At 51.2% G+C, this 22,709-nt stretch overlaps 1 protein-coding gene and 1 long non-coding RNA gene across 2 annotated transcripts; both read right to left on the minus strand.

The window, feature by feature from the left end:
- Positions 1–317: 317 nt before the first annotated feature.
- On the minus strand, positions 318–8,427 carry LOC121816478 (uncharacterized). The gene is made up of 2 exons (XR_006056094.2): positions 7,496–8,427; positions 318–654 (listed from the first exon to the last, which is right to left on the minus strand). It is a non-coding gene; the product is annotated as an uncharacterized LOC121816478 (long non-coding RNA).
- A 5,025-nt stretch (positions 8,428–13,452) lies between these two features.
- Positions 13,453–21,895, minus strand: SNX20 (sorting nexin 20). Its single transcript, XM_015100433.3, has 4 exons — positions 21,784–21,895; positions 18,468–18,606; positions 16,871–17,022; positions 13,453–15,355 (listed from the first exon to the last, which is right to left on the minus strand). Exons 2-4 carry the CDS (start codon positions 18,595–18,597, stop codon positions 14,687–14,689), a joined length of 951 nt encoding a protein of 316 aa, XP_014955919.2. The 5' UTR covers positions 18,598–18,606; positions 21,784–21,895; the 3' UTR covers positions 13,453–14,686.
- Between the last annotated feature and the right edge of the window lie 814 nt (positions 21,896–22,709).

Raw genomic sequence — 22,709 nt, forward strand, 5'->3', positions numbered from 1 at the left:
AAGATACCTGGGCAGAGACCATCCCAGAGATGTGACCCTGGAACTCTCCATATTGTACCCTACGTGAGTGAGCCTCAGTTTCCACAGTCGGGCTTGTGTCCTCTAACAGAGAGTCGTCCAGTGTTGGTGTGTGATGAGATTGGAAAGGGCCGAAATTGTGCCCTGAAATGGGGAGAATGGAAGAAATTGTATTTATATCCTTGGGCATAGGGTGGGGTCACTGCAGGGAGTGAGGTGCCTGAAGACACATGTTCAGATAATAAAAGATGATCATGAGATGGTCATCTTTGTCATGATGAAAGAAAAACCTCAACGGATTAAGCAAAAGGGAGTTTATTATTTTTGTATCCAGATGTGGTTCAATCGAGGAGTTTAAGATCATCAAGACTCAGTGTCTGTCCATTTCTTTCTCCATTTGGGGGCTCCATTTCATTAGTCCCTCTTGTGCAAGCTTTCTGGCAGCTACTGGCTTGCATTTTATCTCACCAGCTGGAAGAGCTGTCTTTTCTGTCCATAGTCAATCCAATTGGAACTCCAAGGTTGCTTCTCCATGGTTCTGATGGGCTGACATGCCCACCATAATTGCCAGGGCCAGGAGAATACAAGGTCTGAGTCAGGCATACAGCCCATAGCTGAGGCTGGAGCCAACACGTCCTGAAACAGATAAGGGTGGAGGAAGGATGGTTATCCTAAAGCAAAACTGAGACGCTCTGCCCAGGAGAAATGCATGCTGGGAGTATCCACCCAACTGATGTCAACCACTAGGACCAAATTATCAGCCTGCCAGATGTCCCTTCCTCCATCCCTGCTTGTAGCCTCTACCCTTCTCTCTGTGCTTACCCCCAAATCCTAAAGGCCACCCAGCCCACAACGCCCTGCGAGCCTTCTTCCCCAGGGAGAAAGGAAGAGGGAGGCCACCACATTCTCTTATTAGTCTCCCTGACATCTTCTGTCACCTATCAGGGGAACAAGCAAGTCCTTTGATCACAGCGAAAGGAGAAAAAAGTATTTAAAACACGGCCTGTGAAGATTTGCTGAGCAGAAGGTGGGAAAGGCAGTCAGTGGCAGTTTTCAAAGCAAAAACATGATTTCCAGTCTTGCTTGTCTGGGGATTGTTAAGGAGGATTCGCCCACAGCTTGGGTTATTAAATGGGCCAGGAACTCTGAGCTTGCGGGGGTAGGGGTCCCCATGGGACTCGGTAGAGGGAAGTTTCTGGGAAGACAGTGGCAGCCCAGTTTTGAGGCCTCATGAATCACAGACTGTTGAGGCTGACTGGTCAGCTGGAGAAGAGCACTGGGGCAGGGAGTCCAGAGAACTGGCCTTACCACCAGCCCTGCATGGGACTCTAGACACGTCCTGTCCCCCGTCTGAGCCTCCGTGTCCATTCTGCATCAGAGTCCGGACCAGCATTCAGGATTCCCTTCTTCTTTTTCTCAGAAACTCCTGCAGTTTCTGCCATATCCACCATCACCTGGCCACAATTCATGAAATTCCCTTTTCCTAACTTAAATGCATTTAATTTAATAAGGAACATTTATGTCGCCAACATGAAGGGGGAAGAATTGAAAATAGGGAGACAAAATCTTTTGTAAAGGAAAGAGAAATATCTAACATTTACTATGTGCCAGATGTCATTCTGTTTAATCCAGTTTGGTTTGTAATAAAACTTGGATAGCATTCCCATTTTCTAACACATAAATAAATAGGTGGAATTAGGTTTTGACATGTTACATAAAAGGGTTTCCCCGATGGCTCAAGCAGTAAAGAATCTGCCTGCAATGCAGGAGACACAGGAAATGCAGGTTAGATCCCTGGTTTGGGAAGACCCCCTGGAGGAGGAAATGGCAACCCACTCCAATATTCTTGCCTGGAAAATCCCATGGACAGAGGAGCCTGATGGGCTACAGTCCACGGGGTCACACAACTGATGATACAAGTGCACATCTGGTCCATAATAAGAAAAATAACCATAAAAATAAATACAGTGATAAAAATGTCATTAAATTTGAGCTCTTGTCCACTAGAAAGAGCAAGAGGAGAGTGCCCCCCTCTTTGCTAAAAGCAGAGTTTGACAAGAGTGGGGAGGTGTCAGGGAGGCTTGCTCCTGGCCACAACTGAAGGAAGAGAAAGGAGATTGATGTCTGACTCTGGGCTTCAGGTGGTTTAAGGCATGGGGTCACTATATGGCTATATCTCCATTCTGGGAGAGACTGGCTGGATGAGCAGAGGCCCCTCCCAATGCTAGTCTCCAGGGGTGCACCTGGCCATCCAGGTGTGACAGAGTGAGTGAGTTCATCGTGCTTGTTCCTGAGTGGGGGGACAGCAGGAAGTTCCCTGCAGCCTGTCTCCCCATCCCCCTAGTTGGCCCTGCAGTCCATTTGGCCCCAGGGCCCTCCTGCTGATGTTTCTGCGTGTTTTCAGAGGCCCCGGGACAGAGGCAGAGGATTCACCTCCTTCTAAACTTCCTACCTCACTGGCCTGGTCATCTTCCCCTTTCTGCATCTCTGCTGAGGCTTGGGTGGCATCCTGGCCCAGCCTCCCAGGAGACCTGCAGGCAGGGGCAGAGTACAGGGTCTGCCTTCCCCAAGGGACATTGTGGAGGCATTTGATAATGATTAAGTGTCTTAACTGAAGACATCGGTTAAGAAACCTGCCAGGCATCAGAACGAGCTGTATAATTTATGAGGCCAGTGCAAAATGAAAATATGGGTCCTCTTTTCAAAAAGTATTAAGATGGGACTTCCTTGGTGGTCCAGTGGTTAAGAATCTGGCTTGCAATGCAGGGGACGTAGGTTTGGTCCCCAACTGGGGAACTAAGATCCCACATGCCGCAGAGCAACTAAGCCCATGTGCTGTAACTACTACTGAAGCATCGGTGCTCCGAGTACTCAGAGCCTGAGTGCTGCAGCTAGAGCGTCTGTGCCCTGCAACGAAAGATCCCCCATGATGTAACGACGATCCCATGCCGCAACGAAGACCCGACGCAGCCAAATACAGAAACAAATATTTTTAGAAAGTATTAAGATTTTCAGCTCAGTGACAGCAGAACATTAAACCAAGTGTGTGGCCCTTGTAGACAGGGCCCCGAGTGGCTGCAGAGGTCACAAGGCCATGATGCCCGCCCTGCCAGGCACTCTTCTAGGTACCAAGGGCAGGTGCCTGGTGAGCTGTGCCCCAGAGCAACTGACCCTTGGAGAGGGAGAAGGACAGGACGCAAGCAGACCCCAAGATGATTTTTCCTGGGGATGTGAGCTCTTAAAGAGATAAGGAAGAGGAGGTTGAACAGCAGCGAGTCACCAGGGAGGGTCTGGAGTGGCAGGAAGGGCACTCCAAACTGACGGACCAGCAGGACCAAAGGCCGGGTACAGGAAAGCTCTGGGTGGTTCCAAGGATCAAGGGACCCATACGGTGGAGCAGGGAGGGCAGAAAGGAGACAAGGAAGGTGTTTGGGGTCCAACGGGCCAGGTGTGTAAAGGAGGGGAGAGGCTGGATCTCTTGACCCCTGGTTCCTGAGAATGTGATCTCATTTGGAGACAGGGTCTTTGTGGGTGTGATCCAGGTAAAAGGAGGCCACACTGGATTGGGACAAGCCCTAATCCAAGGCCCTGGGTCCTTACGGGAAGAGGGGAATTTGGATGCAGATACATACAGAGGGGACCATGTGAAGATGAAGGTGGAGATCAGAGTGATGTGTCTATAAACCAAGGAATGACAAGGATGGCCAGAAGCTGCCAAAAGCCTGGAGAGACGCACGGTGCAGGTTCTTCGCCAGAACTGCAGAGGGAGCATGGCCCTGCTGATGCCTTGATCTCAGGTTTCTGGCCTCCAGAACCGTGAGACAATCAATTTCTGTTGTTTTGAGTACCCAGCTTGTGGTCATTCTTACAGAATCCGTAGGAAGAGACGACAACTTACCAGCAGAGAAATGGAGGCCCAGGGAAGGGACGAGCTGGCCCACAGGCAGCCAGTGCTCCCAGAAACTACACGGATGGGAACCACGGAGGGGTGGCTCCCAAAGGAGAATGCCCATGTGCTGTTTCCAGAAGAAGCCAGGCAGACGATACCCAGAGACACCTAATGTGTGATGCCCAGCTTCTTCCCTGGCCTCTCTAGCTCCTCCAGGACCTGTGGAACGCTCTGGAGCATCCTCTCACATCTGCAGACACCTGCAGTCTGACCATCATCCCAGAAGGAAGAGGAAGTTGTGAAGATACTGGAGAAAAGCTGCACCCTAGGGAACTGGCTACATAGAGCTGTGCAGTGAGGTGAGGGGAGAGTAATAAACAAGGGAAGTGATCATGAGGAAAAGGGTCCAGGGCCCAGTGGACCCCAAGTTAAATATGACAAAGCAATGGGGGGGGGGGGGGGGAAGAATGGCTTCCTGAAATTTGCTGACTGAGCAATTCTATCCAATGACTACTAATTCTATCCAATGAGAAGCCAAGTGCACCATTTTGAAAAATGGATGCTAAAAAAAAGAAAAAAAATCAGGTGTATGCCTTCCTTTGGGAATGAGTGTTTTTATTCCTGAATAAGAGGACACCTAGAGATGGGAGGCAGGAGATCTGAGTTCAAGTCTTGGTTCTTCTACTCTAGTGCTCTGCGACCCTGAGACTATTTCCCATCACTTAAATGACCCAATGGGGCCACCACAGTGGTTCTCAAATAGTGCTCCACAGAGCCCCAAGGGTACCCTCTATGAGCCTAAGGTAGACCTCCCCGACCTCACAGCCTGAAAAACTTGGCTTTGGTATTCCTTATGTGTTCAGTTTCTATATCAAGTTTCACTTGAAGAAGACTCTGTGGCTTAAAAAATGTCTGAGACTTGGACTGGATTAGTCCTCTAACCCAAATATTCCAAGATTCGCCATCAGAATGACAAACTCTGTTCCAACACACTTCATCCTGTTTAGAAGCTGTTGCAAAGCATCCTTCCTGCTGCCTGTTTCCTGTAAACCAGCCTCTCGTCTAGCCACGAGAACCATCTTCTGCTAGGATAGGATTTCTGCTTTGCATGACCTCCATGCTGGGGACTTGGTGGCCCTGAGGGAGAGAAGAAGGCGAGCAGAGGAAGGGGTGACCTTCGCTGCAGAGTCCAGAGGCTTGACGTCCTAAGTTGGGGAAGATGCTCCTGGGGGAACTGGCTGGGATGGGCAGGCTGGAGGGCACAGGCTCTGAAGTCAGATCCTGGTTCTAGCTCTTACAAGCCATGGGATTGAGTTGCTTCTCTCAAACGGGGCTGGTAATAGTGCCTACCTCATAGGGCTGGTGTAAGGGTTAAGTGAGAAAAGTGTGTAAGGTGCTGAACCAAGAGCCTGGCGTGAGCTCCTTCTACACACAACCACATATTTGTGAACTCAAATAATAAATTCTTGTTTTAAGCCACTGAGTTTGGGGGCTATTTATTATGTAGAAATAACTAACAGATACATTCTTTGTAGATAGCACCAGTAGCCTCGTTGGTAATATTGACATGGAGGCTCCTCCAGGCCTCAGAGGGAATCCAGCAAAGGCAGGGGTATTGGGCAGACCGGCATTGATCACCCCCCAGCCTGGGCATCTCCTTTCTGGAAACTTTTCCAACAAGTTCCCAGACCCCACAATTGTCTACAGACAATGTATCAGTTAGCTACTTACGCATAACAAACACCCCCAAAATTCAGGGGCTTAAAACAATTTATTACTTTGGGTTCACAAGTCACATGGTTGAGAGGTGGCTGATCCGGACTGAGTCTGCCCTCATGTCTTGGAGTCAGCTGGCTGTCACTGGGTCTCAGCTGCCCTTGGTCCTGCCCCATGGGTCTCTCATCCTCCCATAGGAGACCCTGGGCATGTTCTTCTCAAGTCAACAGCAGAAATTCAAGAGTGCAAGCGAAACACACAAGGTCTCTTGAGGCCAAAGCTTGGAACTAGTACACTGTCCCCTCTGCCACATCATACTGGCCAAAGCAAGGACTTAAGGAGTAGGGAAACTGGCTGTGCCTTTGCAGAGAGAGGAAGTAGGGTCACAGGGCGAATGACATGGTGATCGGGAGGGATAAAGAACTGCGGTCATACCTGCAACTCACCACTTCATTTAAGAGAGGCGCCTGTGAGGATCTCCCTGCCCCACGAGCAGAGTGTTATTTCTGAGGGTCTATCTTCATAATTCATTCCTGGGTTTAAGGAAAGTGTGGATTGGAGTCCGAGCACCACACTAGCTACGTAAGTATGAAGTCTCTTGTTCTGCACCTTTCACTAGTCTGAGGGCTGAAGTTCGTGTGATCACACCCCGACCCCAGCCCATCCCCGGTGGTTTAGCGCTACAGAGCAGCACAGGCTAGGGGCAGAAGCCTTGGGCTCAGATCCCAGACCTGAGTGCTGCGTTACCTGGTGCACAATAAATATTGAACTCATCTTTGTTGTATTTATTCATCGTTCTGTAAAAATGTTTTTACTGTGAAATACACCATAAACAGAAAGTGCATAATGTAATCGTATAGCTTGACAAATTATTACAGAGCAAATACCCTGTAACCATCACCCAGGACTAAGAACAGAACACTACCCATGCCACAGAGATGCTCACGGCCCCTCCTATCAGCTGCCCCTTTGTGCCCCAGAAGTAATAGCCACTACCTCAACTTTCATAGTACCCTTTGGTAGTTTTGCCATCTCAGTATGGTTCCTTCACCTCTATCATTTAGTTCCTCCTCTTCTTGAACATTATTCAGTGGAATCACACAGGCTATATTCATTTGTGTCTAACTTCAGCCACTCAGTCCTATTTATGAGATTCACCCATGTTATTGTGTATGTGTCCAATGTTTTCATGGCTGTATAATATTCCAACATATGAATGTACCACCATTTGCTTACCTGCTTGACTGCTGATGAAAATGTGGGTTGTTTCTAGATGGGGAATATTCTTGGGGGGGTGGGGCGGGGGGGGCGTAGTCCTGCTCTGAAATTCTAATTCATGTCTTTTGTTGATGGTGGTGTCTATCTATCTATAGGGTATATTCTTAAGAGCGGGTTTGTGGGTCCTCACAGAGTTGTCCACATTCAGCTTTAGTAGATGGTGCTGGATGCGCAAATGTATCCTCTAACAAGCAAGGCAGATTTCTCTTCTTTGTCCTCTCACTTTCCCCCTCTTCCTCCCTCCCGTGTACTTACTGGTTCAACTCACAGTTGACCAACAGTCTCAAGAGGGAGCCCAGGTAGCTAATGACGAAAAGAAGTCAAGTTACGTGGCCCTTCTCTCTCCCTCAGTTCTGCTGGCAGATGGATGGGAAGCCCCAAGTACCATCTGGGTCCTCAAGAGGTCAGAGGTGGGATCTGGGGAGGGGCGGGGCACCCAAGGCCTCCGTCCTGGAAAGCCACTGGGCAGGGCTTTGTGGGTGCCCACTCCCCCTCCCATCTCCACCCCCCGATATTGGAGAAAGGCCCCTCGCCCTCCCTCAGAAACCGGCCAAACTGCTGTCAGACCTCGGAGCGCAGCGCCTGGACCCATACCTGTTGCTGGAGGCTCCTGCGCGCCACTGCTTATCTTCACCCGCCTGTTTTGCTCGGAGTTGCGGTATCACTGCCTCCTGCTGATTGGTGCGAGGAGGTGGAGGGAAGGCAGCGAGCAGGCCTCCTTCTGCCCTTTTGGGTGTGTGGGCTGGGGGAAGAGGATGAAGGAGCAGAAACCGAGAAGTGAGGTCCTGAACCCCAAGTGGGTACCCTCCAAACAACGCGGGAGGTGGAAAGTAGCGGTTAAGAGGCAGCGAAGCCTCAGCGCTTTCCCAGAAAAGCTCTTTCTTTTCAGCATTATTTTAACCCCCTTCCGACGGTTTTTCAGAGTCTTGTTTTTTCCTTTCTAGAGAAACATTCAATTTCCCTCTTGCTTAAATGCTTTTTCTCCAGCGCAGCCCGCGAGGCTTTAGGATCCGCCGGTGCAGCAGCACCATCTGCCGCTTATTTTTAAAATTGCGGACTAGATCTTGGCCAGGTCCCGCCTTCTTCCAGAAAGCACAGATGGAAAGGGGAAAAGAAACATTTTTACAACCATAAAACTGATCAGGAAGCCTATGAGACATGTTCATACCCACTAGAAATGAGGAAACCACACTAAATCATGGATGCCATTTCTCACTATCACATTAAAAATAGCTTTAAAATGCTAACATCCAGTGTTATGGCAGTTTTAGGGAAATGGGCTTCTCGCAGGGGCTTCCCTTGTGGCTCAGCTGGTAAAAATCGCCTGCAATGCGGGAAACCTGGCTTCGATCCCTGGGTTGGGGGGAACCCCGGAGAAGGGGAAGGCTAGCCACTCCAGTATTCCGGCCTGGAGAATTCCATGGACTGTATAGTCCATGGGGTAGCAAAGAGTCAGACACAACTGAGTGACTTTCACTTCATTTCACTTCACTTCATTCACACTCAGCTGCTAGAGAAGCAGGTTAGTTCAGCCTCTCCAGAGAGAGGAATTAATGTTATCAAAATCAGTAACTGTGTTTATGATTCAGAAATATCACTGCTAGAAATGGCCTTGTGCTGGGCTGCTGTGCTTAGTTGCTCAGTCGTGTCCAGCTCTTTGGGACTGCACTGACTGTAGCCTGCCAGGCTCCTCTGTCCATGGGGATTCTCCAGGCAAGAATACTTGAGTGGGTTGCCATGCCCTCCTCAGAAACTGCCTTAAGAGAGCACAAATGCAAAAAAGACATTGGGTCAAGACATTGGCTGCCTTGCTGGCCGCATTCAGAAAAATTCGGAACCTCACAAGACAGTTAGAATAGTGGTGGCACATACATTAGAAATCTATGTTGTTAGAAATAGCATGGAAGAATATTACATATTCTAGGAAAATGCTCATGATATATAGATAAAATTTAATCACTCTAATCATTTAATTTATCACATTAAATATACTATAATGGTGGATGCATGCGTGGATGCTCATTCGCTCAGCTGTGTCCAGCTCTTTGCAACCCCATGGACTATAGCCTGCCAAGCTTCTCTGCCCATGGGATTTTCCAGGAAAGACTACTGGATTGGGTTACCATTTCCTCCTCCAAGGGATCTTCTCAACCCAAGGATCGAACTCAGGTCTGCTGTGTCTCCTGCATAGGCAGGTGGATTCTTTACCACTGGGCCACGAGGGGGGCCATAATGGTGCATACTTCTGTCTAAATGCATAGAATGTACAACACCTCGTGTAAACTACGGGCTCTGAGTGACAATGATGCATCACTGTAAGTTCATCAGTTGTAACACACTTATCCCTCTGGTGGGACATGTTAATCGTGGGGAGTGGTTGCATGTGGGTGGGCAGGGGATATGAGAAATATCTGTACTTTCCACTCAGTCTTCCTGTGGAACCTAAAACTTCTCTTAAAAAATAGTGTATTTAAAAGTTTAAAAAGGGGATTACAATGTGGAGACCGATTTGTGGTGAAGGCCCGGGGAATTCATTGCAGTCTGCCCCGCCTGTTCACTGTGGTCAGGAAAGGACATGTGGCTGGGTGTTTCCTACACATCCTTCCAGCTAGAGCTTTGTGGGAGCCCTATGAGGGGGTTGCCGAGAAGGACATCTGAGCCTGGTGCTGCTATAGCCATCTTGGCACCAGGAGCAGAGCTTGTTGAGAGAGAAGGCAAAGCCGAGGAAAGAGACACAGAGAGAAAGCGAAAGTGAGAAGGAAACCAGACGAAGATGTCAGGGTTTGAGTTTCTGGCTCCAATCTGGCTTGAAGCTAAGCTACTCCTGGGCTTTTCAGAGAATACATTTCTCTTTGTCAGATTACCCTGGCTTTCTGTCACTTGTAAACCCACAGGGCCTGTGTGCCCTAAACACGAACTTCCAGCTCATTCACGTTGCAACGGGCCAGATGGTGTTGCCAGGCGGCTTTCTGTCAGTACCTGGAACCCTCCCTCTCAATGGGCACAGCCAGGAGGCCCCTTGGGGGAGGGATGTCCTGGGCCTGTCTGCCGTTTTCCTGGGTGCAGGCCTGGGCTGAGGCTCCCTGGGCACAGAGGAGTTTCCTGCCACAGGGTATGCTTCTGCGTGGCTGCCTCCTCAGCCTCCCCTATGGCTCCTTTAAACACCTCCTCCTCCAAGAAGCCCTCCCTGACCATCTGGGGAGACCATTCTGTCCCAGCTTCAGTTTGCTCTGTGAGTGCCTCCCTTGTAATGAGCAGCTCCATGAGGGCAGGGACCTGATCTGTCCAGTTCACTGCTATGTCCCTAGCTCTTGCCAGAGTCTGGCATAGAGCAAGAGCATCATCCCTCATTATTCACTGAGAGATGAGAAGCAGGCAGACAGGCACGGCTAGTGAGGGGCTCTATTCTGCTGACTGGGTGGGTGGGGCTTGTGCAGGGCCTCTTACAGAGAAGGGCATTGGCTCTTCCCAGGGGACACAGTGACTCCAGCTACAGGACACACTCCAGGTTCTGGCTTTGAATGAATCAGAACTCTCCCTGCATTTAGGGAGTCTTACCTGATGTCTGGGCTGTGAAGCCCAGAGTTGGAGCCCGGGTACCACCTCCCAGTTGGGGTGAGGAAGCCAAGGATGTCAAAGGTGAAAGCAGGCCCATGGTCGAGGAGCCGGACAGAGAGCAGGGCTGATTCGGGGCATGGGAAAGGGATGGGGGCCAGGGCCACGGCAGCAAGGCCCCAGCTGGACTGAGACGAGGCACAGAGCGCACCGGGTGATCCAGGTCACGTGCTCAGCGGCCCGTTTGCCTTTGCAGCAGTTTGCATTTCCTCCGGGGAAATCCAAGAGCAGTCTCAGTGTGGTGATTGCAGGCCTCTAAGGCGTGTCTCTGTCTCTTTGTTAATAGAGGACATCAGCGGCCTCAGACTCGAGGCCTGTCTCAGACGAAGGCCGTGGAGGTGTAAAAACCGCGAGCGGTCTCATTGTGTTTATTTTTATAGCCACCTCCTCATTAGAGTAAGTGATTCTGATTGTCCGTGGAGGGTCATACGAGGAAGTTTCTTTTCCAATTGACGTAAGTAAAAGGAGACCACCAGAAGGAAAACGGCTACGGGATGCTAGAACAGATGGCAGCGCTGTTGGGCCCCCAAGGAGGGCTCTGGAAAGGCAGCACAGGAGGACCGGATGCTCTGGAGGCGTCCGGGAGAGTCTGGCTGGGGACATGGCGGGAGACCCCTGCCCCCAGCAGGTGGAACTGAAAGAGACTGTCACCGAGCTAAGGGCATGTAGGCAATAGGTCCAGAGCCCACCCTGAACAGAGCCTTCTGCCTGATAGGATAGCCACCCCAGCTCAGGCCTCAGCACTGACCCTGTGTCCCCGGGTCCAGCTGGGTGACCCCTCAAAAGCCTCTTGGAATCCCAGCCCCGGATTATTCTGTCTGCCCTGCCTGCCAGACCATATCCCTTTGATGTGGACACCCCCGGCCCAGCCCTGGAGCTGCCCTGTCTCATTGCGTGATCTTGAGTGATTCCCCTCTCCAGGCCTCAGTTTTCCCACCTATAAACAGAGAAGAGTGTGATGATGACCTTTAAGGGACTCTCCCCAGGGACATATCTGCAAACCCTCTCCTCCCAGTCCTCCAATGTGGGGCTCAGGGAGGAAAGCGCAGGCTGGAGGTCACACAGGCCTGCGCTTAATTTCCTGCTTTTCCCGTTGTTGGCTGTGTGATCTTGGGTAAGTCACTTAAGCTCTCAGGGTGTCTGTGTCCTCCTTTGTTGTATGGGATAAGAACATCTCCTGGGCATCAGTGGACCAGCAGTAAGCAGGGATACCCTAGACACACAGTAGGGCTCCAAACGTGCTGGGGAGCCATGGTTTCCCCATCCTGGCTTGCAGGTAAAGACCTGCCAGCATCCCCAGGCATGGGGTCTCATAAGGATGATGAATCCCATCCGAAGGGAGACCACAGGGCTCTGTGTCACCAGGCAGCAGGAGGGAGAGGCTGCTGTGAATGGGTCCCCCGCAGGCTCTGGGGACAAATGCTCAGAACAGGTTCCGGGTATGGGAGTGACTAGTATGCTACTTCCACCAAGAGCTCCTAGGGCCCTGGACTGGAGCACGTGTCCCAGTGAGGGCTTGGGCTGGGAGGAGATGGGGCATCCAGGAACCCAGACAGCAGACTGCCCAGGCTCTGTGGATGATTTGCATCAAGGCACCTTCAAGTCAGTTCAACATGGGCCTTCTCAAACTTTAACTTGCATCCAAAGGAATCACCTTCAAGGGGCAGGAAGGGAAAGGAGCGAGGGAGTCTTGTTAACCTGCAGATTCTGGTTCAGAAGGCCTAGGCTGGAGCCTGAAATTCTGCCTGTCTCATAAGGCCCAGGGGACACTCATGCATCTGGTCTGGGGCCCACCTGAGTACTGGGGGGCAGATGTCCCCCACAATACTGTGCTGTGGGCTCAACTTTTGAGAAGAGTCAGGAGAAGAGGGTCAGCTGCCACCAGAGTCCCCTGGAAAGAAAAATGAAGCCATACCATAGGGTGAACAGAAGTGTGGCATACCCCAGTGGGGTCTTAGTGGGCCACAAAGAGAAGCCTCTGCAGGAGGGGGCTTGAGGAATTCAAAGACTTGATCCAGGCACCCAAGAAATGAGTGGGTCTCAGACTTCTGCAGCTAAGACAGATGCCAGGAGAAGATGGCCATTTGGGGTCACCCCAGGCCATTAGACACCTGGAGTCAATGAACACACGGTGTGTGTGGCAAGAAGAAACATCAGTGGACCCACAGGCCAAGGTCATCAGAACTGGGCGGGAAGCTTCCAGCTTCACCGGGAGGAGACAACGTGGGAGCCCTGAAGCTGTAACATGTGGGTGGGCCATTTTCAGAAGCCAGAGTGAGTCTTTCCTTACTCCGCGGCACCCAGCCCTTCTTTCGGGATACCGATGGGAAAGTCTCCCATATCGTTTCTTAGGTCCCTTCTGCCTCGCATAAGGTTTTTTTCCCTCTCTCTCCACATCACACACATGAACACCATGTACATGTGGTTTGAGATGCACAGTCCTCCCCTTACAGTTTAGCACCTCTGAAGTCAGTGGCATCTTCTCTATTGGCCTGGATCTACGTCGACTTCCTACAGAGAGACTTTACATCTGTGGTGCAAGGTGCCTGAAAGACCTGCATTGAAGCTCTTTACCATGACTTCCTTGCTTGAGGATTTGGGACCACGTTGTGTGTATTTAGATTCCACACCTGGGTGAGTACCAGTTTGCCGTTCAAATTCTAGATTCCCCACTGTCTCTCAATGCAATATTTGATTCACGCTTCAATGTTCCTTTCTATGAAGCAGGTTTATTCCACGTGGACCGTTTCATTGGGAGCTAACTCTTTGCTCTCCCAGCTTTTTGTTGGAAACTCCTAATAAACTCCCCATATTGGGCATTTTTTTCTTTCTTAGTGAATATTTGTTGTGTCTGACAGTTGATAGCATTTTATATTTGATGAAGAACTTGTAAAATCTGTATAATCTTTTTTACCATTACAAAAGAATTGCAACTCTTTTTATTTTTCCATTTACACTTTAATTTTCCACATGTCAAGATTTCCAAGACATCCAATCTCTCCCACTTAAAATAGCTTTCTCCTGGAGTAAATTGAGATATTTGAATCTATGAAAATACACAGATATTTCCTTTATCTGTGTCAGTCTGTATCTAACCTCCAGGAAGGAGCCTGGTTGGGCCACTCCAGGTGTCGCCACATGGTGTCGCTGTTGAACACCTTCAGTGCAGTTCAGTGAATGTGGGTTGTTCTTGGCTGAGCCAGATCTTGGCTCAGGCCAGTGTGGTGCCCCACACTAAGATTCCCAAGTTACAGCCTCTTTAGTATACCCTGATAAGCTCAGTTACATGGTTTAGGTCTTCAGGGACTACTAATCTGATAGACATACAAGATCTAAACCAGCTTGTATCACTAACTCCTGGCCCTGTGCTGAACCCAGTTATTGGTCTGGAATCCACTTCATTTGGGGACCCCAATCCATTGTCTCTCAAATGGGGAAGTGTTGAGCATTCAATCTCTTCTACCCAGAGTCCCACTTCCCTGCAGGGCTATTTCTACATAATCCAGAAAGGCCATTCAAAGGACAGCTATCTTACAAATGAAAAACCCACCCTAAGGTAGTGATTGCTGGTTCTAGACCAGGACCCTCCAGCCTTTCAATTGTTGACATACAGCCCATCCTGGGGACGAAGCCTTGAGGAGCAGTAGCTGACCTTTTGTTTTGCTGAATTGGGCCGAAACCTGAGAGAAGAGCTAGAACACTTAGGATAGTAGATGGGGATATTTGCAAGCCAGGTCAAGGAGGGAGGAGGAAAGAGAAGATAGTCTGAACACCTTAAGAGAGAGGTCTGTGAGGAAACTGATTAAGCTTTGTCTGTGATGGGCAGCCTAAACCTGTCCTCCAGTGGCCTAGAGAAACCCCCCAGCAAGGCAGATATGACTCTCCAGTGTTTCTGCGGCTGGGTTTTTGGTTTTGAGATGGGCCTGGATGGGGCCAGATGGGCCTGGCATCAAGAGGACACAGGACACACGCAGAGGCTTTCAAGGACACCAGGGAGCATCTCGTTCAACACAGCAGACCAGGGGTGGGGGGTACACAGGAGCAGAAGAGGGGCCTGTTAAAGTCATGGCCGCAAGCTACAGCCCAAAGTGGCTCGACCGGCTCAAAACCAACCCCAATGAGCCCCTGAGCAACGGCGAGCCCCCTTCTCCAGCTTCCCCAGCAGGCGGCTCAGGACAGGTACTCCTGGACCGTCAGTTCCTTCAGGGTGAAGCCCCGGAGGGCGGGCTTCCGGAGCTGGCTCTCCTCCAGCCTCTTCTGCAGGGATACGAAGTCCTTGCCCAGCAGGTAGGCCAGGCGGGCCATGGCGTCCAGCAGCGGGGCGTAGTAGCGGTGGCCCTCGCGGGCTTGCAGGCACTGCAGGGCCCGCTCCCCGACCGCGAAGGCCTCGGCGGGCCTGTCCAGGTCGCGGTGACACACCAGCATGGCGCACAGGACGGGCACCAGCAGCGCGGGGCAGTGCGCCGTGAGCTTCTCCTGCAGCGGCACCACGCGCATCAGGATGTCCAGGGCCTTGGTGTACTGGCCGGCGCGCAGACAGCCGAAAGCCTCCTTGAGCTCGGGCCGCGTGAGGAAATCGATGAACTCGCGTGAGCGGCGCACGCAGCGGATGGCGTAGAGCAGGCTGAGGTACTCCTTGAGGGCCAGCTTGCGTTCGGAGATCATCTCCTCCGTGAAGTTCCCTATCAGGTGCTTCTTAGGGAAGACCACGTCTTCGATCTCTTCCCGGAAAGTCTTTAGGAGTTTCTTCTGGAGCGTCTCGAAGTCGGAGTAACGCCGTTCCAGGACGGCTTTATTGCTGTCAAAGCTCCCGGTCTGGATGACCACGATCTGGTACACCTGCGGAGAGAGGGAGGGAGCATGCCTTTGACAACAGCCTCACCGCGGGTTTGCAGTGGCCGAGGAGAGTCGGGGAAGTGAAAGAAAGATGATGGCCTCGAAAGCCTGCCCTGGAAACGGGTGATCTTATCTGCGATTCTCTTTTAAATTGGCTGAGCCAGTGAAAGCGAATCATGAATGACAAGAAGTCAACCCGAGAATACCAAAGGAAGACGCGACAGAGGGGGCGGGGGGAGGCATCCTGGGGTAGAAAGTCCGCACAGGAACTCGCCAGGCGCAGCGAGGCTCCTTGGTGTTACAAGGTCAAAACTGAACTGGGAAGCTTGGATGAATACCATTGGTGTTTTCCAAGTGTGGAACTCCTCGGAGATGGTTTTAGGTAATACACTGGCAGTGATATTATATAGATCACCCTGGAAATGGGTGATCGTTAGGCAGTGATATTATATAGTAAGGAAACTATTCTTTTCTCTTCTTTTTCAAGAGGATGCCAATGAAGGCACAGACTGCTTGGGTAATGATTCCAGCCCACCACAGGCTAGTTGTGTGGTTTCAAGTGGGTACTTGAACCTCTCTGAGCCTCAGTTTTCCCATCCATGAAATGAGGATGGGGACCTGGCCTGCCTCACTGGGCGAGGATTAAATGAGTTGACGCGCTGAAGCCATTATGTGCAGTCAGCACCGCGTCAGCTATTATTATTGCTCCAGCCCCTTGCGAGGACTGGGGGGGCAAAGAAAGGTTTGTGTGGCTCTCCCATTGTCACTGACTTCTTGTCTGACACACGCTGAGATTCCATGTTAACAGAGAAAGTGAAAAGTTGTTTAGTCACTCAGTCGTGTCTGATTCTCTGTGACCCGATGAGTGTAGTCCACCGGGCACCTCTGTCCATGGAACTCTCCAGGCCAGAATACTGGAGTGGGTTGCCATGCTCTCCTCCAGGGGATCTTCCCAACCTAGGGATCAAACCCAAGTCTCCCGCCTTACAAGCAGATTCTTTACCATCTGAGCCACCAAGGAAGCCCTTTAACAAAGAAATCAGCCTCAAGCCTAGCTTTCCACTAACCATGATAACCAGCTAAACTTTAATGACAGCCCTGAGCTTTCCTTCTATTTACTTTAATATTGACCTTGTCTTATGCTGGTTTTCCATGTAAGGTATCTCCCTTGGAAATAAATCTATTCATTTTAGAAAGTGATCCACTTTACAGAAAAAAAAAAAACTAGGTACATAATAATAAAAATTATACAAGGATCTCAAAATCAATGAAGAAGGGACGCAGATGATAATAGCAGGTAACACGGGATTAAACTGGGCCATTTGCTTCTCAGGATAAGGGACCTCGACAGTGCTGAGTGGGAAATCTCACTGTTGGACTGGTTTTTGCCCGAAGAGCTCTATGAGTTAAAGTGTGTCGATCCATTTCACGGTCTGGGAGACTGAGGCCCCACCAGCCTTTCCCAATGCCAGGAAGGAGGCCGTGAAGGCGAGCCATCGCTCTCTGGTCTCTGCTTACCACAAACTTGGAGACTTTCCTCTCCTCGATGCGGGCGGAGGCAATCTCGAAAAGCAGTTTGACGTGCTTCCAGCAACATTTCTGGGCCCGCCAGTACTCCTGCAGCTCGCGTGTGGTCATACTGGAGTTGGAGCTCGGGCTACCCTGGGCCTCTGGAAGCACAAGCACTTAAGGACTGGTACAGGTTGGTGCTCCTTAGGGGCAAGGACTGGGGGAGGAGACTGGGTCTGTCTGGGATGAGCAGAGGGAGTCCAGACGCGCAGGGAATATCCCCCTCCCTCATCCCAAGTCTGGCATCAGCCAGCCTCCTGCACCCAATCCGCCTGAATTCATCCTACCACGGACAACCTGGAACGGCCCATCCTCCCAAGTGGCTTCTTGCTGGGAAACGCAGTGTGCTTGTGGTCTATCGTCTACTTCCAGCCGTCATGAGACCCCATGCTCCACATCCAGCAGGGATGTGGCTGGTTGGTTTCCATCCTCCCCACCAGGCAGGCTGTGGTCCTCGCCAGCCTGCTGAACGCACCCCAGCAGATAGCACGGGGAGCTGCGAGGCTGCCTGGCTCCAGGCTCAGCTTAGCTGACCCCTCCCTCCTCTCTCATCTCATGTCCCACACTCCCTGCTTTTTCTTGCACATGCCAGTTCTTCTGCCACAAATGTCATCCCATTTCCCTGCCTGGGAAATAACGGTGAGTCTTAGATTTCACTTGAGTCCTGGGCCATCCTGAGACTCTTGGGAAAGACCGGGATCCTTCTTCCCCCTTAAAAGCACAAGTCACTGTGCATTTTATTTCAAGGGGGCACGTGTCCCGGGAGCCCTTTTCCAAACTCTGTCTTTCAAGACCCAGCCCACATATTGCTTCAGTGGCCCTTTGCTGTTAGAATAAGAGCCTCCCACCTTGTCCGTGTAGCCTTTTCCGGGGCATCTTAAATTGTTTTCTACAGATCTGTTTCCTTACTAAACTTGAAGGCCAGCGAGGTGTTTGACTGATCCTGTTTCCCTCGTGCCTGCATTGGGCCAGGAATGGAGCGGGCGTTCACTGGGCATGTCCTGAAGGGTTGCATGAATATGGCAGACGTTTCCTCCAGGAGGTGGCGCTATAGCAGATACTGTCAGTGCCCGGCCACGCCCCCTTGGTACTCACTAGTCAGGAACTCACTGGCTTCTATTGGAAGCACTTAGGACTTTCCCCCGAGGGCTTCCTCCGGCCATTGCAGTGTATTGTGGAGCATCCGTTGCGGATGAAGGATGGGGCCAGTGGACAGCAGCCTGGCCTCCTTGCCTCCAGGTGGGACAACCCTGAGGTGTACTCCATACGGTCTCCCCGATGATCCCCGTTGGGAGTCACCCGCAGCGGTCACCTTTTCATCCACACCATGTACTGGTTTCCTATACCCTTCCTCGCCTCCCCACTCCCCTGCCAACCTCCTGGATAAACCGCTTGCACCAAATCCTTGTCTCGGTGTGTACTTTGTGATAACCCCAGTTAAGTGAGCTTCCCTGTTTCTTGTAGCCTCCACTGAAGTATCCACATTTGTATTTCAAATGTCTTCAAATGTCTATGCCCTCCACCAAGCCCCAGTCTTCAAGCTCACCTAAGTGGTCCTCAGGTCCTGGACGTGGGAGGTCTGGGCGGGGGGCTGATGCTTTCGGCGTGGTACCTGCCATGTCCTGGGATATGGGTCCTGTCCACCCAGGGTTCCCAGGATGCTTGTAACTTGCCATGCTCCAAGGCTGCCAGGAAAACAAGAGAGAGCAGTGAGTGCCCACTCATGTTGAGTGTCCTTGTGGGTATTGGGGTGTCACTTCTGAGCCCTCCACTGCCCACCTAGCCCTTTGACCAACTGACAGGTGCTAAACCTAGGTCAGGCCCTTTCCTGGACTGATCAGTCCAAGGCTGAGCAGAACCTTCTCTTATTGTTAAGGTCCTTATACTATCAAGTTACTCTGAATTTTAAATGACGTGATTTCAAGCAAAGGTAATGGCTTTGATGACAAATCAAGAGAAAGACACTGGCTTGCGCAGAAAAATGTGCCAGTACTCCATATTATGTTACATGTGCAAATGAAATTTGTGTCCAAAACAGGGAGACTGGCATATATCCTTCCCTTCTCTCTCTCTCTCTCTCTCTCTCTCTCTCTTTAAGCAAACATTTACCAACAACTTGTTATAGCTACTTCATACACATGCAGGTTCTTCACATCCACTATTTGATTTAATACCCACACTAGTCTGTCACAGAGCTTCCCTAGTGGCTCTGACGGTAAAGAATCTGCCTGTCATGCAGGGGACCCAGGTTCGATCCCTGGGAAGATCCCCGGGAGAAGGAGATGACTACCTACTCCAATATTCTAGCCTGGAGAATCCCATGGACAGAGGAGCCTGGTGGGCTACAGTCTATAGGGTCGCAAAGAGTCGGACACGGCTGAGCGACTAACGCAACACAAGATAATCTTGTCATGACTTCAGTAACAGATGAGGAAACTGAGGTTTAGTCTGAGGTCATGTAGTTAGTGAGTGTGCCCAACCAGCAAAGCCTCATGCTCGTGACATGCAGGCGTCAAACCCTGCATTCAGTACGCACTCTCTCACTTCATCTGAATCTGTGTGTGGTGGGAGTTTCTCATCTCCATGATATGACTAAGGAACTGAGACTTAAGAGTTGCCAGGATCGAGAGCTGGTAAATGGTGGGCAGGACACCAATGCAGGTGGGTCTGCCGTCAGAATCCTCTCCCTGGTACTTAGGGGAGGGTGGGCGGTGGGAGTCCTGGGGTTTAGTTTATGTTTACCTATGCTTACCTGGTTTGGGACCCAGGTAAGTGAGCAAGATGAGCTGGTGCCTGGAAGCTATTTAACATTTCTGGGCCTCAGCTACCTATGAAAGGGGCATAATAAGCTTCCTGAGGCTGGTGTGAGGGCTAAGTCGGGCACACCACGCAAAGCTTTAGCTCAGGGCTGTGCAGGTCCCAGGCACCGAATAATGGTCTCTCTTAGTGTCTGACATGTGATAGATGCTCTGGGAAATATTTGAGAAATAAATGACTCTGAATTAATGTGTAAATTGGAATACAATTTAAAATGTTTGAGACAAATTAGAAAAGGGGACAATTGAAACACCGGCTCAGATGGAGTAGCTGGGGTACCACTTAGGCACAGAAATTCCAAACAGAAGGGTGCAGGTGGCCTCATCTCCTTCTTAATATGCTTGGATCCCTTAACACGCTCAATGTCCCTTAACCCTCGGGCGTTCTCCAGGGAGGTCTGTGCTGTTGTCCAGTGGGTAGCTCTCTAGAACCCTCCATCCAGCCTCACCCTAAACAGACAGGAAACTGGAGCACAGAGCAGGGCATGGGTGACCCAGGGCTGCACGTGCTTGAATACCTTATAGTTTTTTCCCCTTAAGGAGTCTTGACCAACTGTGGATCCATAGGCAAGTTATTTAATTCTAAGTCTCAGTTTTCCAATCTGCGAGCTGTGACTACCCACCCTGTCTTGCTGACAAGATGATAGATGGCGAGGAACAGGTTCTCTATATTCTGGTAGGTGCCCAGGCAAGATAGCAGATGATCCACATGCTGTCTTATCTAAGGGACTTTTGGTAGCCAGGACTCTGGGGGGCTCAGTGATTCCTGTGGGCGCTCCTATGCACCTGCCTCAGTTAGCTCATCTGTAAAATGGGTGATGGCGAGGAGAACTGGCCTCAGTGGTCCCTGATCTAGCTCTGCTGTCTTATTCAGGCAGCTGGTGCTAGGTCAGAAACACTGTTTGCCCAGCGACCCCGTGAGACCCCAGGAATGATGGCCTTGGTGGGGCATTCCACAAAAGACCTGGGAAAGCTGAGCATGAACACAGGCTTAGAATAAAAATCAAATTCAGCAGCCAAAGCTAACTCTTGGAGGTTTCCTTTTATGGGATGGGCTGAGACTGGAAAGTGGCAAGGGCTGCATCCACGGAGGCTCTAGTCCTCAGTTTCCCCATCTATGAAGTGGGGAAAGCAGTCCTGTCACTCCAAAAGCTCTTTGGGGGACAGCTGTATATGGGGTTCTGTGGGCCCTTCCCTCCCATCTCCCCACTCCACAGAGCAAAGATGTCTAGACTTTACAATAAAATATGACAAGTGTTGGTGCTCTTGGCTTGGGGGCCTGTAAGTGGCCCAGCGAACAGCAGAGTCCCAGCCCCTCCACCATGCAGCTCCCAGGAGCGATCTCCTTGTTCCTTCCCTCCCAGGCACCCTGAGCATCTCCTCTCCCTCCAAGGACCGCCCTCCAGGCTGGTCTTCTGATGCTGATGGGCACACAGGGCCCCCTTCAGAGCCCACGCTACCTCTCTGAGGGCCTGCAGGGGGCTTTCCGTCAGGGGTGAGAGGCCAGCAGAGCAAAGCACCCTGGTCTGATCCAGGAAGCAGCAGATCCTGGACCTTGGACGAGCATACTCACGAACGTAAGCGTCCATCACAATTGCAGCTTCCTCGGGGGTAGGGATGGGGGTGGAGGTGTCAAACGCTTGTAAAAAAAGCAGACTTCCTGTTCCAAGTCAGAGAGTCCCATCTATAGGTTCTGGGGTGCGCCCTGGATTCTGCATTTTGATCCAGATCCGAGGGCTGTGCTGAGACAAGTGTTCCCTGACACCACTTTTTGAGAAACACAGGTGTGGTGGCATATTCCCCAGGCTCAAGAAGGGGTGCAGAGGCGCCTGGCACTTCAAAAGGAATTGGGGTGATGGAGGGTCAAGGAGCTGCTCCAGTATGCTAAGGGGAGCCCCTCATATCTGAGGGGAGCCCCGTGTATCTGTCACCAGCCCTACCCCCTCCCACCCTGCCCCCCAGAGGTACCGAGGGCTGGTCACAGGAGGAAGTGGCTCAGGGTCACAAGCGGGCAGAGGCCTGCTGAGCTTGGGATCAGACACTGACCTGAGGCCTCTGGTCCTGCGCGTGTCCAGGGGTCCTGGAGACGTGTCACACAGCCCCCTTCAGCTCTCCATTCCAAACTCGGGCTGAGCAGGTCAGTGGCTGCCGCTCTGCTAAGTTCCCCGTATGAAAACAGGAAATAGGCTGTGTGACCCGCTCCCTGTCGCCCCTGCTGATTGGCTGATGAGAGACGGTAGGTAATGAACTCGGCTGATAGACTGAGCTGCCCCTCTGGGCAGGATCTGGGAGGTAGCGGCGGGCCTGCATCTCAGTTCCCACAGCCTTGCAGCAGCTTGGCAGACCCTCAGGGTCCTCGACAACCTCTAGCATTTGGATAAAAGCTCTTTAATGTTCATTATCCTACCCTAGTGGAGAAGGAAATGGCAAGCCACTCCAGTATTCTTGCCTGGACAATCCCATGGACAGAAGAAGCTGGTGGGCTGCAGTCCATGGGGTTGCCTTACAGAGTCAGACACAACTGAAGCGACTTAGCACAGCACGTCCTACCCTAATGAGCTAGGCATGGTGGGGGCCATCCTGCTTCATGGACAGATGAGGCAACTGAGGTTTGGAGCAGAGAGCTGGTGGGATGCGGAGCAGGGCCAGATGAAGGGCGTGGGGGGTTAGATTCAGAGTGCCTGTCTCTAGCAGAAGATGCATCCCACACAGCTGATGCAAAGTACCAGGGAGGCCAAACCTCTGGGCAGTGGTGTGATTTATAGCCACAGTGCTGTGGCCAGAGGGCAGGAGGCTGGGGCCAAACAAAAAAAAGTAAAGGCTTGCCAGCACCTCCCCCACCCTCTAAGTCCAGCACGTGTCTCTTCCTCCCCCTCCCCAGTCCTGATTCTGATGGGGGTAAGCTCCTTGCTTTTCTTTGTAATTTATCACCTACTAACAGATCCCCAGACAATAAAGTTTCATTTTACTCA

The sequence above is a fragment of the Ovis aries genome, chromosome 14, assembly GCF_016772045.2.
Source record: "Ovis aries strain OAR_USU_Benz2616 breed Rambouillet chromosome 14, ARS-UI_Ramb_v3.0, whole genome shotgun sequence".
In the NCBI taxonomy this organism is placed as follows: Eukaryota; Metazoa; Chordata; class Mammalia; order Artiodactyla; family Bovidae; genus Ovis; species Ovis aries.